Here is a 15530-nt window from a genome sequence, read left to right on the forward strand (position 1 = left end):
CCCCGAGAGCCCCCGCAGCCCGCGGTCCGCCCGCTGTTCAAACCTCCGCCCGCGCGGAATGAAACTTCTCTCCGGCAAGAGAGGAGCGCCCCCCCCCCCCCCAAATCAACGCTCAGCCTTCCTCACGCACCCTCCACCCACCCCCCCCACCCCTAAAAAAAAAGGAACTATTCCCAAATCCCCCGGAAAACTTGGCCGGTCGCGGGGCGCGGGGATCCGGCGGAGAGGGGCCGGGGGTGCGCGGGGGAGGGGGGCACGGCCGCAGGGGATCAGGGCTCAGCTCTCCCCGTGCGGGCGCTAATAGCCGGTAAGCTCCCCCTCGGATCCCGCTCCCCGAGCGCGGGGGCGAGAGGGAGGATGCTGAGGAAGAGCGGAGCGGCGCGGGGACCCCGGCACACGCCGAGCGGTGCCTTTACCTTTGTGCCTGATGCTGCGCTTCCAGTCCTTGGCCGTCTCCCTGCCGCTGACAAACTGGAACTCGTTGGGGGTGAGCCACTCTCCCCGGTACCGGATAGAGGGTCCTTTGCTCCCCTGGCACAACTTATTGATGTAGAGCAGCGCCTTGTTCTCCCCGCACTCCACCTCGATGCAAGGCTCTCCGTTGTCAAAGAAGGGCTGGAAATCCGGGATGGAGGAAAACCTCTCCAGCATCAGGTCCTCGGGGAGGTGGTGGGGGTGGTGCGGGTGGTGCGGGTGGGGGTGGTGGGTCTCGTGGAAGCCCAGGTACGCGCGGTGGGCAAAGATCTGGTCGTAAGCCGGCGGGTGCGGGGTGACCACCGGAATGGCAGCGGCGGCCAGAGGGGCGAGATAGTCAGGTAAGGTTTCCATGGGCTGGTTAAAAGCTGCCAGGGCCATCTCTTCCCTGTCAAGTCGCTCCTTCTTGATAGCAGGCATGGTGCTGCTGCGCTCCCCGTGCGCCCTCGTCTCTCCAAAGCACAGTGGCTCTAATGTCTCCGGTTCAACTTGCCCCCGCTCTGGCTGGAGTTTGGATGAAATGCGCCAGCAGCAGCAGCAGCAGCAACACAAGCACCTTTGGCGCTCGGGTGCCGGAGGTGGCTGGTATCCCCCGGAGCAGCCCGCTAACAAATCTCCTGGGCTGGCTCCCCAGCAGAGCTGTCTGGGATCCCTCTCCCACGGAGAGGCTAATGTACCGTAGACCCGGGAGCTGCTGTGTGGCTCGCAGATCTGCCCCTCCGGACTAATACCTGACATCTCGGAGAGGTCTCTGCTGCCGTAGACATTATTTTGGTTTAAAAAAAAAAAAAAAAAAAAAAAAAGCTTATTGATTCCCCTAGATCGACCCACCTTCTCACCAGGCTGGAGGGTTCCCCGCCGCCCACCCAGAGCCCCCCTTTCACCCTCCCTCCCCCGCCGCTTCCTTTAAACTGACACCTGGTTTATTTATTTATATGCAATAATTAAAATTAAACGCTGCGCCCCCGCCGCCGCCCCGCGACCCCTCCCCGCCCCGCCGGCGCCCGCCGGGAGGACGGAGCCCCGGCCGGTGCCGGCTCTGCCCGCGGGGCTCCAGACACCCGGGCGGCGGCGGCGAACTTTCCCCGGGGCCGCCCACCTTCACCTGCGCGGTGCGGACTCGCCCCGCTCCCACCGAAGCCTTTTATGATCCCCCGCGAGTTGGTTATTTAATTTCCACTCCTGCACGAGATTTTAAGAAACGTGGTGTTACGCTCCGTATCTCTCTGTATATACATATAGATAGATAGATAGATAGATAGATAGATCTCTACACGCGCGCAGACACACAGACATCTACGGTGACATCCCCGCCGGCTCTGCGCTCCCCACAACGCTGCCCCCAGCCCCAAAAGCCGGCGCTGTGCCGGGCGGGCCCCCCCCTCCCCCGCCCCGAGCCGGGACAGACACGTATTGATCTGTGCTCAGAAGTCACCGCACAGTTCGGAGACTCTGACCAAACAAGATTTCCCTCCGCCGCCGCCGCCGCCGCTTCTCTAACTTGGCCCATTTAAACAGCAGAGGCGCTTTGGAAGCGCCGCGCCGGCGGCAGCGAGGGGGGTGAGCGACGGACGGCGGGGCCAGCGCCGGCTGCCGCCAGCCCGGGGGGGACCCGGGGCTCCCCCGGCCCCGGAGGGGACACGGACACCCTCCCGCATGCTGCCCATCCCTCTGCATCCCCGGTGCCCTCCCCGTGCAGGAATACCCGCTGCTCGCTCTCCCGGGCAGCCTCCCGTTGTGCTGTACCTTGGGAAGGCAGGCTGCATCCTTCTCGTTCCCGTGTAGGGATGGAGCCAGGCTTGGGAGACACGGCGTAAATTTGTTTTCCATCACATGCCGTGGCACGAGGTCCGTGTGAAGCTGCCCCGAGAGGACGACGCGGCCCAAAATTAAGTTGTGCGGTTGTTACAGAGATTTGTCACGTCACCAAGATGGAGTTCCCTACCTCTGGATGCTGAGTAGGATCGACTGGGCAGGAAGAATCCTACCTAGAAGGGAAATAAAAATAAATTATCCCCTTAAACGCAGGGCAAGAAATATGGCCCGCAAGTCTTACCAGGTGGCAAAACAGTGAGAGTTCTCTGTGAGCTCTGTCTCAGAGTTCCCAGAACAACAAAAAGTTCTCAGCTTGGTCCCAAGCTGTGTCTCATGAGTTGCCTGCTTACAGGGGGAGGTGGTGGCAAGTCGAACTTGCCTTCCAGGCAGTGGGAAATGGATTTGCCGTGTGCCAACCAGCCACTGGCAGAGCCAGCAGGGTTGTTCCTGAGCAGTAACTGCCCCTGCCACTTCAGCACCATCTCCCAGGTCATCTCCAAGCACTCACAGACCAGGAGAAGGACCACCACCTGAGTTATTTTCTGTGCCCCCCCCAGCTCTCAGCTGACAGGTAACCCTCTCGTTTTACAAAAAGTCCACTAATGGACCACTTTTGGGACACAGTTACTGCTTTCCTACCAGTGAAGGCAGAGAAACTGCCTCTCTGGGGTTCAGCAGATCTGGGAATGGAATCTAAGCCCCAAACCTCAATTATCTCTTGACGCTACTTGACCATGATCCTTGTTTCTTGCTTGTTTTTTCTCAAGAAACACAAACTCTGGGATCCATCCTTGCTTCTTGCTGCAGTGAAGGAGGCAGATACACATAGCCATCAAACCCTCTCATTTAGGCTTTCAGGCTTAGGCTTTTATTCTTAATGCTTCTGATTGCTCAAGATTACAGGGGGAAAATCACTTTCTATTATCACCTAATGAACCAAGGAAAATGCTTGGAAGAGGCTCTGGGAGACACAGATATTCTCTGTGGAAGTGAGAGAGGATTCTGGAGGGAGCTCAGGTGAGAACTGCTCACTCTTACACGCCCAGAAACTTTCATGCCTGGCACACCTAGAACTGCACCGGGCTCTGCAGAGCCTTGAGATCTACTTCAGACTTCCCTTGACTCCATCTCCTTTGTAACTCAGCTTCATGGGCCTGATTTCTTTTCACTTGTTACAGGGGAGTAGGTATTTTTTCTCAAAGCCTTCCTTTTTACAGCCACAAGGGTTACTGTTCTTCACCTCCACTCCTAATGGCAACTTCACCTCCAAGTGTAGGGAGAGCTTGGCCACGGCCTTCTCCAAAGGTGAGTCTCCATGATTCCTCCAGGAGTGGTCACAGGAGAGCAGGACAAGGCTGGCCTTCATCCTCCAGGAACACCTTCCTCACATACAGGTGTTCTGGCAGAACTCCCTGAAGTTTGGGGTGTTCAAGAGGCACAGATTCAGACTGATCCCATCAGCACTAAAATTAATAACAAGTCCTGCCTGTAATAAAGAGCAAGAGCTGTGTCTGGATGTCTGAGTTCAGAACAGCAGAAGTCTGAAGTTGTTCAGCTCCACTCTCTCAATAGCAGAGCTTTCAGGATTAGTGTAAACAGATTCACCACTGGAGAGCAGATCAGAGAGCACTGAGCAAACCCAGGCACACGTGGCTGGAGAGAGAACCAGGAACACTTTGCGGATTCCACACCGAGGGACTGGAACAGGTTCTGAGGTCTGGGGGGCACGAATCACCACTGTCTTTCTGTTGGGTGTCTTTCCAGGGCACCTAGCAAAGTGAAAGCACGAATCTCAATTTGCTCACAGAGGCACTCCCACAGTAAACACAGTAAATGGTGATCGTTTTGCAGCGTTTAGTTCTCCGCCTCTGGAGAAAACATCGTGTTGGATTGAAACAAAGCCCGTGTCTCTCAGGTCAAATGTGTCAACAATGCAAAGAGTTACCTGTGCTGTAAAGTGCTTTCCAAGTAGAGATAATGCTTCAAGCACAGGTCTTACACTTAAGGGGGAGACAGATTTTCTTCTGTATTCTATCACCAGTTTCACAGACAAATTACTTATCCTGGATATTGCTCCACTATTCAACCCAGAAAAGAAGGGAAAACTTCCTAAATGTAACTTGTTTGCGTGTGTTTCAGTAAACCTCTGAGTTTCTGACTGAGATCAAAGGTTCTTTGAGCTGTGTTTTAAAAACTCATTGCAGATGCAGGCCCTGCCCCTTTACAGGAAAGACAGGTTGAGGCTGGGAGGAGAGAGACACCCTGGGAAATGACTAGCCTGAGTTCACAAACTGATCCAGAGCTTCTGTCTTTGCAGGAATCCAGCACAGATGCTGCACGTGCCATCTCTGGCACCACTGGGCCTCTGCCTGAACTAAGCTAAAGGAAGATCCAGCATTCTGTCAGCACAGCTGCACCTACAGCACTGGCCTTGCTGCCCTTGTCATAGCAGGTCTGTAGCATGAGTTTCTTACAGTCCACAACTGACTATGCCAGCAAAGCTCTGTCCTGCACACTGAAACACTTCAGAAAATAAACCAGGTCTTTCAACAACTGGTATAGCATCCCGTGAATCCAGTATCCAGTGAATCGTGTTGTCGTTCCCCCTGAAGAAGTTGGGGTGTTTATAGCCTTTTAAGACTGCAAGTTAGCAGCTCCCCTCCCCACTTCCCTCTCTTTCCACAGAATTCCCTGACACTTATCACACCAGTGAGGAGAAGCAGCAATCCCTCTCCCTACCAAGTTGCTGCACCTACCAAAACACAGGGGAGGAGACCACAGAGCCACCACACTCACACCTTCCTCAGCCTCTTCCATAGTCTCAGAGGACATCAGGACTGTCTAACAGCCAGGATTCACTGCTTTTTGCCTTCTATTCCTTGCCAGGTGCAGCCCAGCTCTGTGCTCCCTGCCTGGGAACAGCAGCCCTGCTGCCGGAGTCACGCTCAGCAGGACTGGGATTGAGGTAATAGCAGCCTCAGGCCAGACTGCTTCATTAGGAGAGAGGTTCTGACAGCCCAGCAGCAGGAGCAACAGCAGGGAGGGCACAGGTGGGTGTTCAGGGGAGGAGGGTTGGGAAGGAGGACCTTGGAAAGGGCTTTGCCTCTGAAAAAAAACACGCTTTCTCAGGAACTGCTGGGCTGTACTCTTGTTAATCCCACTGATTCAGAACACTGCCTTTTATTGCAGTGAAAAAGGAGCACCATGGAACTGAGGTTTTTTCGGCTTTTCTAGAAAGCAGTGTCAGGGTATGGGCTTACACACAAACCAGAGCTGTAAACTGCATGCACCTCTATCTGATGCAGGCGTTCTGTCTGCCTCCAGGAGGACGGCCTGGGACAGTCAGTGGTGGCTTAAGAAACTCTCTTCTTATCAAACTATATTCACAAAATGCCTCTTCCAAATCACGTTCCTTACCAGCGCCCTGTACAGCTTTGTGACCAGTCTAAGCAGATCAGAACTCAGAGAAATAGAGGAATTAAAACGTCTGTCGGGGAGAAAGTTTTATTTTGGAGGCAAGGGCTCCAATTCTAAACTAGCTGCTCCGTTCTCCTAAATAATGAATAACTTCCCGTGCAGGGAACACACTGTTCTCTCTCCCAGCTGGTGCAGGGGTTATGCTGTGCTGTCAAACAATCACCTGGCCTGTGGCTCAGAGACCTCTGCACGCTGCTACACACGCACACTCCACAAGAAACAGCTTAAATTAAAAGGGCACAAACCTATTTCCATTAAAACCAATGGCAGTTTTTTACTGACTTCACTCTTCAGTGTCTAGTCCCCCGTAATACAGCACGAGGTATTGCCCTTCTCTGCAAAGGTTTTAGAAAACAAGTTTAGTTACACTCAAGCGATGCCTCCACAATGTAAAAAAAAAATCATTTACAGAAATCACCAATGGAATCAAAAGTATCAAAGCTGCTGTTACAGTAACTGTTCTCTGACCCTTTAAGGCAAGAGCTGCCTTCTTTGCAGCTCCAGTCACTGGGCAGCTCCCATGTCCTTCTCTCTGCATTAACTACACTTCTTTGTGCATACTGCAATTAAAAATGCATCTTCCTCCCCTTTTCCTCCCTCCCCAGAGGTTATTTATTGCTAATTTGTAACCATTGTGAAATACTTGAGATATCAGAGTTGTAATGCAGAAGAAATCATCCACCAGACTCTCCTTTTTCCTAAAGCCTTTGTGCTACTCTGCTCCACTGCTAAGAAAAACTCCCCCGTGTCAAAAGATGCTGAAATGATGGTCAGATTGTATTTATCTAAAGCTTGGCTTTGTCCCAGCACTCCTTCCTAACTCCACTTCCCCAACTTCCTGCCTGCCTTTCCTCCTGCAATTATAGTGACAAAAGGGAACACTGAAAACCCGACTATCCAGGAATATCTGTGTACGGCTGGAATCTATTGCTGGGTTATGACAACGGAAAATGAGTGACCACTGAAAAGCAGATAACATCAGGTGTGCCCTCCTCACATCAAAAAATAATCCCTTAACTCACAGGTTCACACAAACACGTGTGCACAGAGCCCCTTTTTCAGGTGAGACAGAGGAACCTTCTTAACTAATTCTCTGGAAGTGATGTGTCACAAGAGCCCAGTGCAGTCAAGGTGTGACTGCTTTTAATACGTGCTAGGAAGGTCAAATTAAAGACTAGGTAGAACCTGCCTTGACCAATTTAGGAGGTGCTGAAGTGCATACTTGCAGCTTCCAAACACCTTAATTAGAGCCAGCATATCCTAAAGTCTTTAAAGCATTGGGTATCTCTGCAGAGAGGTTTTGTCTTGTTATAATTCTCCTGTTTTCTAGAAACTGGTCTAGTGTAGTCAGTGCCCTGGTAATGATGGGATTAGCATACACCACCTCTCCACTGGCATAACTGCACCCCACTAGGAAGCTGTGCAAATTCCTCCAGGAATTTTTCTGAACAATTATTGTTACAGCAACGGGAAGCTTTCTGTACAGACAGGCCCTGCTCAGAGCTGTGTCCATAATGCACTTTCAGGGACAACTGCAGCAAGTGTCCACCTGCCAAAGTGTCCACAGCTAAATCTCACTAAATTCAGGCTGCTGCTCTGAGGAGACATCCCACAGGAGCTCCACCAACATGGACCTGTGTTTCTGCAGGGGATTCTCCCTGAAATTTGTGCTGCAGTGGTTTCATGGTCAATGCTGATGCAGGAAGGCAGTCACAACTTCAGCATCACTGTGACCCCAACTCTTACATGGTCCCTTTTGCACATACATCATATTTGAATAAAACATACCCAAGGACATCCCTACAGTCACAGGCATGAGCAGAGTCTCCAGGGAACTCACAGAGACAAATGCACATGGACATCTTTGTACTCCTCATTCATGCTTCCATCATTCTGAGTAACTTCTGGGTCAGGACCACATGAAGGTTTGTCTTGTTTGGGTTTGGTTTAGTTTTCTTCTAAATCCCACATTCCTATAAAAACAGCTCCCTTGTTCATGTAAACTTGTTGCCATGACTACACTGCAACAGAAGGCTTTAATCAAACAGAAACTTAGACAAGGTGTAAGAAAGGGACAACAAAAACAAAACAAAAGGAATTTCAAAATAAAAAACCTGTAAATAAGTCGTTTATACATTTGAATCTTATGGTGATTTGAGTTTCTTGGAGAAGAGCAACTTTTCTGCTCCTTCACAGCCATCACAGTGTGCTTGTGGGCAGAGAAGCTGCTGCTGCAACTATTTACCACCAAGTTTTATTTGTTTGTCAGGCTTCCAGACTTGAACTTTTCTACATGTGGACTCAGGCATTCTGACTTCTGCTTCTGCCTATTTATTTTGCTTCACTATGTGACTGCAGCAATTCACCCACTGACTTCAAACTCACAAACCAGAGCAAACATCTCTGTAAAGCAGAGCTGGGAAGCACAACTCCTCAGGTGCTCCTCAGTCATTTCATCTCATATTATAGATTCCCAGAGCTCTGTTTTTCTCAAGTTCAATAATTCAATCACTGAGCAAAACCAGGTAATTGTGAGCCATAACACACCACAAGTGGCAAAGGCAGAAATGTCAGAGCAAGCAGTTTACAAGTAATTTTAATGCCTGATGCCTAAAATTGTTCATCTAAACTCTTTTGACAAATACTTACAAATAACTGTTTTGTTCACAGCAGGAGAGAAGGATTTTGTTTGTTACACATCTTGCTTGCCAAAACTACTCTGCATCCAGACAAGACACAAGCTATTTTCACTCCCTGTTCACACTCAAAGGCACACATGGATGAGTTGCCAGCACACACCTGGAAAACTCCTCTGCACACTGTCCCAAAGTTTAAAGTCTTGCAGCAAGAGGAAAGGACAAAAAGGCATTTTGAACATTGTACTGCTCCCTTCACGTGCTGTGTGGAGCCAGAGTCATCCACAGCTGGGGATGAAAGGATGGGAAAAGCTCCAGCCCTGTAGCAAGTGACACAGCAGTGGTGACAGCCTGGCACTGAGGGTCACCCACTGTCACACACACAGAGATGTGCCCTCAGAAAACAGGATCTGGGTAAACAACAGACCTATTTTTTCTTCCGTTTGTGCCCCCGAGAAAGACAGGAAGAACTAAAATACCCATCTGAGGTTCTGTGCATGTCAGTGGGTAAGGGCCACGCTGCTGGAGCGTTTGGCTCCATGGGAGCAGCTTCAGCCTCCAACACTGCAGCCATATGGAACTCCCAGCTCAGCCCCAGCACACCAACAGATGTGCCAAGAGCTGAAGGGGGCAAAAAACCTGGGTTCCAGCACACATTTCATTTCTGACTAACCAGGAAGGACTTGGGGAGGAAGTTGGGGCCAATTACTGAGGATGAGGAGTGGAGGAAAGAGGGTTTTTCGAGTTCTTGTCTTCCCTTTTAAGTACATCAAGCATTGCAGGCATTTCTCACACGTGCTTTGCACCCAGGAGCAGTGCTGGCATTAGCCAGAAACCACTGTGTAGAGGTTAAAGCTGCACTGACCCTAAAATGAAAAAGCCTAATCCATTGTAAATATCCAGAAGACCCTCAAGTCTGTCACAACCCAGTTTTTAAGGAGTCTGTCTCTGTGGTATGGTCTCTAATCACAATTACAGCAAAACACTGATTAGGATGCTCATGGGAACAGCGTAGGAAACAAATATCAAATTGTCCTAACAAAGTAGCTGAACACATTTATGAGGATGGTATTGCTTTTAATTAGTCTTAATTTCCAAAGAATTATTGCTTGCTTAAAAAAAACCTTTATGGATCCATGAATTATTGAGTACAAGATTCTCCCCCTCTCTCCTACTGATACCCGAGAGAGCAGTCCCAGCATAACTCACCAGGGAATTTGCTGTATTTGACTGCAAGAATGATGCTCATTGTTCCAGTGTATTCAGGATTTTTGTTATAACTCCAAAGATTGTATCAGTTCTTGCAGAGTGAATATGGAAAACAAGTCCCAATCTGGATTAACCACCACGAACATGTTGTGTTTGTTAGAATTGATCTGTGTGTTTGTACACAGAAACACATGTGCACACATTGGCTATATACACCTATGCAATTTTATATCTAATTTTAATCAGATTTCTAGTCTCCTTCCTGAAATACAATAATGCAAATCAAGCCATTTGTTTCCCTCTTTATAAAGTTAATGTGACCCTACTAGTGTCAACTTTGAGAAGCAGTGCAGACCCAGGTAAATGGACTTGTTTAGGGATGTTATATCCATATTATTCTGGGCTGAGCCTCCTGTTGTTTCTCCTTCCTTCCTCAAAAAAAAAAAAAAAAAAAAAACCACATAAAACCAGCCCCAAATTTCAGCTCCAAAAGCAGCAGAGAATCTGTCCTTGGTTATGGGGATTAGCACTGCTTAACTTTCAGCCATACATATTTGGAATTCCTCAATATTTGCGTCCTGTCACACTCTTTGTGGAGCAGAACTCCTATCCAGGGACTCAAGGACTGTGGTGCCCGCAGTGCATTCACAGACTCTGCAGTGGGAACCAGTCTGAGGTCCCACCAGTTGCCTCCTGAACTGGAATTCCAGAGTGTTGGCTCGGGGCTGAGGGTTGTCCTGGGCATACCAGCACTTCCAGAGACATCAGCTTTGGTGCCCCTTGCTGAGGACCCTGCTGTGCATTTAAACCTTTTCTCTCGGGAGGAAATACAACATTTTACAGAGGGCAAAGTCTCTCTCCCCTTCTGTGCTCTTGTTCTACCTCGTGAGGACCTGGGGGTGGTGGGTCCCAGTCTCCTCTCCATCAGCTCCCTACAGTGCTCACACAGCTTTTCCTTCCAGCTGGAGCTACCAGCCTTCAGGATGAGAGTATGACTGGGTGTTTTAATGCCTAGGGAGATCCTCAGGAAGTTGTAAGAGGGAGTATCTGGCACATCCCATCTATCTGGGTCACTATGGACACTGTTATTTCAGATTATAGCTGGTTATGGAAAACGTGCTGGCCCTTTTCTAACACCAGTGCCCAATTCCGTGACATCCCTGGGACTTTTACAGGAGCAGGGCTTGTCTGCACTGAGAACTTTACCATAATAGTAGAGAACATACTGTTAGACCTGCAGTACTGTAACTACACTGGCACTTCTGTAACTTTTCCCAAGCAAACAGACCCCCTTTCTCAGTCCCTATCATTCTCCATTCTGCTGGTCCTGTCCCATTGGAGAAATTCTTCTGGAAATCCTAAGAAAACCTGCAGTGCAGTGAGAGTTTGTAACCAGAGCTTCTGCAAGACCAGGTGTTTCAGGATTTGATTTGTTTCCTCATGGAAGATACAGGAAAAATCCTCCTCAGCTGATTTCTGCTGGGGCCTGATCTGTGGCCTGTTAATAAGCAACTTATTGCCAAAATTACATCTTTACATCCCAAGCTGTCTTGCTTAGGTTGGATGTACTGTTGATGGAAAGATCAACCTGCCAGAATCAGGCTTTCAACATGCATATTTGCAGGGAGAAATTCAAAGTTCCCTTTGCATTGATGTTCTTGGAGCTTCAGACTTGCTGCTGTAGCAGCTACCACTAAATGCTACCAAATCAGTAAATCTGTTTATTGGAATAGTCATACAGAACTGCAGCAATGAGGCACAAACATAATCCAATTCAAACCTCTTCAGAGCAGGAGGAAATAAACATTCAGCTCCATGAAACCTGAGTAAAGAGAGGAGACCTTAAGGATGTCTATGGTGAAGAACAGGCCATCCAGGAGACAAATAAATCTTGGCAAGAACTCAACAGGGACAGGAAGGTGAATGGGATTGTCCAAGGCCCTTGATTCAAGACACATCCTTCCATCAGCTCCCTAAAATGCTCAGCAGCAACATCTGGAACCCCCATCCAATTATAAGATGAAATGCAGGAGGATCAAAGAGAGACTTTCCCAGCTCTCATGAGAACAAGCTGGAGCGTGGGATAATTAGCAGCTCCCAAGCACCTCTCCCTCATTAGCATTTTCCCTGGCTCCCCTCCTGCGTGTGGGGAGTCCCCTTTGCCTCCAGAGTACTGAGTTCCCCTCCACATGTGTCTCTCTTCACTGCCTGTACCAGGAGTTGCCCTGGCATATCCTAGATTTTAGTGGTCCTTTAGCCTTTTGGGACTGGTTGGGAGCGGGGATGAGGGGGAGAGAAAAAAAGAGTTCAGGAGCTCTGGGGATCCCAGACATGCAGGGGGACACTGAGAGAGAAATACTAAATAATAACTAATATTTACTTTGCTTCTGGTTTTTTCCTTGTGTCCAGGGAGTTCTGACCAGGATGAGAGAGGTGTAATTAACTGTGAGAAGAACTTTTGCTTGCTAGTTCCCACTTTTTTTTGACCTGGCTAACATACCCTGCCAGCAGCACAGAAGGTTTAAGTCTGAAAGGCACCTTAACAATCTGTCAAGGAACAAGACTGAATTATGAGTTGTTTGCCCTTGCAGAAGAAATGTGGGTTGCCTGCCTGTCACTTGTGGGGAGCCTGGAGTTGCATCAATGCATTGGGTTTGAGTGCCTGTTCTTCCCAAGAAGAACAGCAGGCAGCAACTGTCCTCCAGCCAAGGGACAGACCAGAAGGGAAAGCTGAGCCTGGAATCCCCATCACAAACAGGAGCAAGGCCATTTTCCCCACATGCCATGGCAATTCCCCACAAATCAGGGCACTTCCTTCTGACAAGTCAACCAGCTAATCAGGCCTTTCCCTGATTGCATTGGTGTTCCTGTCCCAACATGCAGAGCAGTCACAGTGTCACAATCCCAGGGACAAAATCCATGGGGGGGACCCCTGGTCACACCAGCTACTGCCAAAGGAAACAAACTGATTGGGCACATCAGAAATCTGCATGCAAGGAAACAAGCAGGCTGAAATAAGGGCGAAATGTTAATGAAGGTCTGGAAAGCACTGGGAAATCCTCAGATTAAAGGTATCCTAGGAACACAACACAGCCGGTAACAGCAGATAAGGTCAGCCCAGGGACTGCATTCAATTTTATCTTAAAAAATCCAACTTTACATACAGTGACTCAACAAAAAAATATAATAAATGTAAATCTTGTAACAGCGTTGGCCCGTGGATTTGGAGTAATCCTGCCTCAGAAGCAGCGGGGTTGGCAGGATGCCACAGCTCTGACCCCTGCCCAGCCCAGGCTGTGCACTGCTCTCGAGCTCATGCAGGCAAGCAGACACCCACCAGAGCTCTCCAAACACTGTCCCGGGCAAACTGTCTCACTCCTGTCATACACTGCAGGTGTGACCTAGAGCCGAGGGGAGCTACAGCCCCATCCTTTTGCAATCCACCTTCCGGAGCAGCTCTGCCGAGCTACAGAGCCTGAGAGGCCACAGTGCTGGTGGAGTGCAGGCTCTGCCAGCCCTGGGAAGGCACGGGAAGTCTGTAAAGCCAAATTTTCCCCCGTGCCTGACCCCTGAGCTCATCAGTAAGGAAGGGACGAGCACATTTAGCAGACCAGGAGTTTCAGCTAAGTGGTGCCCACTGTCTGGGATGCTCTGTCCTACTGGTGCTTTCCAGCTCCACCAAACCAAATCCCGACTAGAAATACATCAGATTCCCCTTCCTCTAACTCAGATCCAGAGTGGTTTTTAACATCACCCTTCTTCCAGCCTTCAGAGAAGCCTTTTCTGTGCAGAAAAGCCTGTCCCTCACCAAGCAGCGATGAGGGGGTGAATACACAGAGAGTGCTCCCGGAGCCGGGCAGTGAGAGGACAGCGGTGCTGAGCGGGGGCACAGGGACAAGGCACAGGGATGGGGCACATCCCGGCGAGGAGCAGCGCTGCCGGCCAGCCCGTCGCTGCTCGGGAACCCCCCCGGTCGGGTCCCCCTCCGCCGCCGCCGCCGCCGCGGGTTGCTGGCAGCAGCCCCGGAGCCGCAGCGCTGCCGCCGGGGATGGAGAGGTAATAAATAACCCGGGGAGCGCGGCGCGGAGCCCGGCGGGCGGCGCAGACTCTGACCTGAGACAAATACCCACTGGAAAATCATCACCTCCCGCCCCCGGGAGCCTTGGAGCCAGCCCCGGGCCGGCCCCAGGCGGGGGGCGGTAGGAGCCAGGCGGGCCCCGCCGCCCGCCCCGTCCCGGCCCGTCCCGTCCCGTCCCAGCCGCGCCGCCGGGGGTGGCGGCGGCAGCGGGGGCGGCCCCGGGCCCGGGCGGGGCTGGCGGAGGGGATGGAGGGCAGGGCAGGGCAGGGCGGGGGGAGCCCGGCGGCCCCTGGCACCGCACACACACGCTGAGCATCCCGAGCTCGGCCCGGGATGGGGGGATGTCTCTCCTTCTATCCCGGGATGTGGGGATGTCTCTGCTCCTACCCCGGGATGGGGGGGGATTTCGCTGCTTCTATCCCGGGATGGGGGATGTCTCTGCTCCTACCCCGGGATGGGGAGATGTCTCTGCTCCTACCCCGGGATGGGGAGATGTCGCTGCTTCTATCCCGGGATGGGGGGGATGTCGCTGCCCCCACCTCGGGATGAGGGGATGTCTCTGCTCCTACCCCGGGATGAGGGGATGTCTCTGCTCCTACCCCGGGATGGGGGGATGTCTCTGCTCCTACCCCGGGATGAGGGGATGTCTCTGCTCCTACCCCGGGATGGGGGGATGTCTCTGCTCCTACCCCGGGATGGGGGGGATGTCGCTGCCCCCACCCCGAGGCCGCGGTGCGGGCGGGACCCGTCCCGCACATCGACACAGGGGGTGTTTGTTCCTGCACCCTTGGGAATGAGCTTCCCGGCGAGCTCCCCGTCTGCAGGGACACCCCGTCCCGCTGGTGCATATTCAGCCTCCTCTCACCTGCTCCAGGAGAAGGCAGCACCCAATTTCCCAGGGGTAGCGAGGAGGAAAAGTGGGGAGGGGGGCTTTGGGGGGGGTGGAATGGAGAGATAGATGCTTTATTTTCCGCTCTATGCAATAAAGTGTGATTATAAAGAATATAACAGGGAGCACAGCTTGAATTCCAATTGGTGGAGAGCCTGTTGTTAACCATCAGGGAACTATTTATTCTCTAGCCTTACTGGTGCTCCTTGGTCAATAATGATAAAGGGGGGAAAGGAGAAGAAGTTGAAGCCATTACAAAGCAGCAATCACATTACAGAGGAGCAGCAGCAACAGCCCCCCCAGAATCTATGATTCCCTCAGGTCGTGTCTCGTGTGCTCAGACCACTGGCCACTGTCAGTATTTACCCTGCATCATTAACCCACCAAACAGGGTTTTTTTCTTGCCAGAAATGACTGATTTCTCCAGCCTGATGGCAATCACCATTCGGGAGACAGAGCAGCGCTCCCCTGCTGCTCAACTATCTCCCGTGATATTTAATAAATAAATAAAATAGCTGGATGCTTGACCAGCTCCTCGGGAAAAGGGAAGACAATGTGTCTATTTATTGTGATTAAATATTTGCTGCTCCCTGATTCTGACACTTACTCATGCACACACAGACATGGGGCACACGTGTGTGCTTGCCTAAGCCCAGATCAACTCACAGAACATTATAAATCCTTTTCACTGCTGTTCCACCCCAGACCCAGGACCAGATTGTACGAGGCACTGCACAAAGGACAAGAGACAGTCCCTGTCCCAAACAGCTGCTGATGCACTCCAAGACTCCACTCTTTTTTTGCATTACTGAATTCCACGTGAGCTTTGCCAATGTTTCAAATAGGATCAGAGTCACTCCAGGCCAGCTTTAGAAACTTCTGGCATCCAAGCCTGGATGCCAGATCAAAAAACCCAAGCTCAGCGCAGAAACCTAAGCCCAGAGTTTGTTTC

The 15530-nt window shown here is 51.0% G+C and overlaps 1 protein-coding gene and 1 long non-coding RNA gene across 3 annotated transcripts in view; one reads left to right on the forward strand and one right to left on the reverse strand.

Annotated features, from left to right (window-relative positions):
* The window catches only part of SAMD11 (sterile alpha motif domain containing 11), a 116518-nt gene extending 114710 nt beyond the window's left edge, over window positions 1–1808 (reverse strand). For both annotated transcript variants that reach the window (XM_064678481.1, XM_064678480.1), the window contains exons 1-2: window positions 1574–1808; window positions 417–1228 (exon numbers count right to left, since the gene is read on the reverse strand). In XM_064678481.1, the coding sequence (XP_064534551.1) occupies window positions 417–1212 (796 nt within the window). In that variant the 5' untranslated portion in view covers window positions 1213–1228; window positions 1574–1808. The remainder of the gene's footprint in view (window positions 1–416; window positions 1229–1573) is intronic.
* On the forward strand, window positions 564–12816 carry LOC135425830 (uncharacterized). The gene is made up of 2 exons (XR_010435774.1): window positions 564–654; window positions 4607–12816. It is a non-coding gene; the product is annotated as an uncharacterized LOC135425830 (long non-coding RNA).
* Window positions 12817–15530: the final 2714 nt, after the last annotated feature.

This window comes from Pseudopipra pipra, chromosome 22, assembly GCF_036250125.1.
Source record: "Pseudopipra pipra isolate bDixPip1 chromosome 22, bDixPip1.hap1, whole genome shotgun sequence".
In the NCBI taxonomy this organism is placed as follows: Eukaryota; Metazoa; Chordata; class Aves; order Passeriformes; family Pipridae; genus Pseudopipra; species Pseudopipra pipra.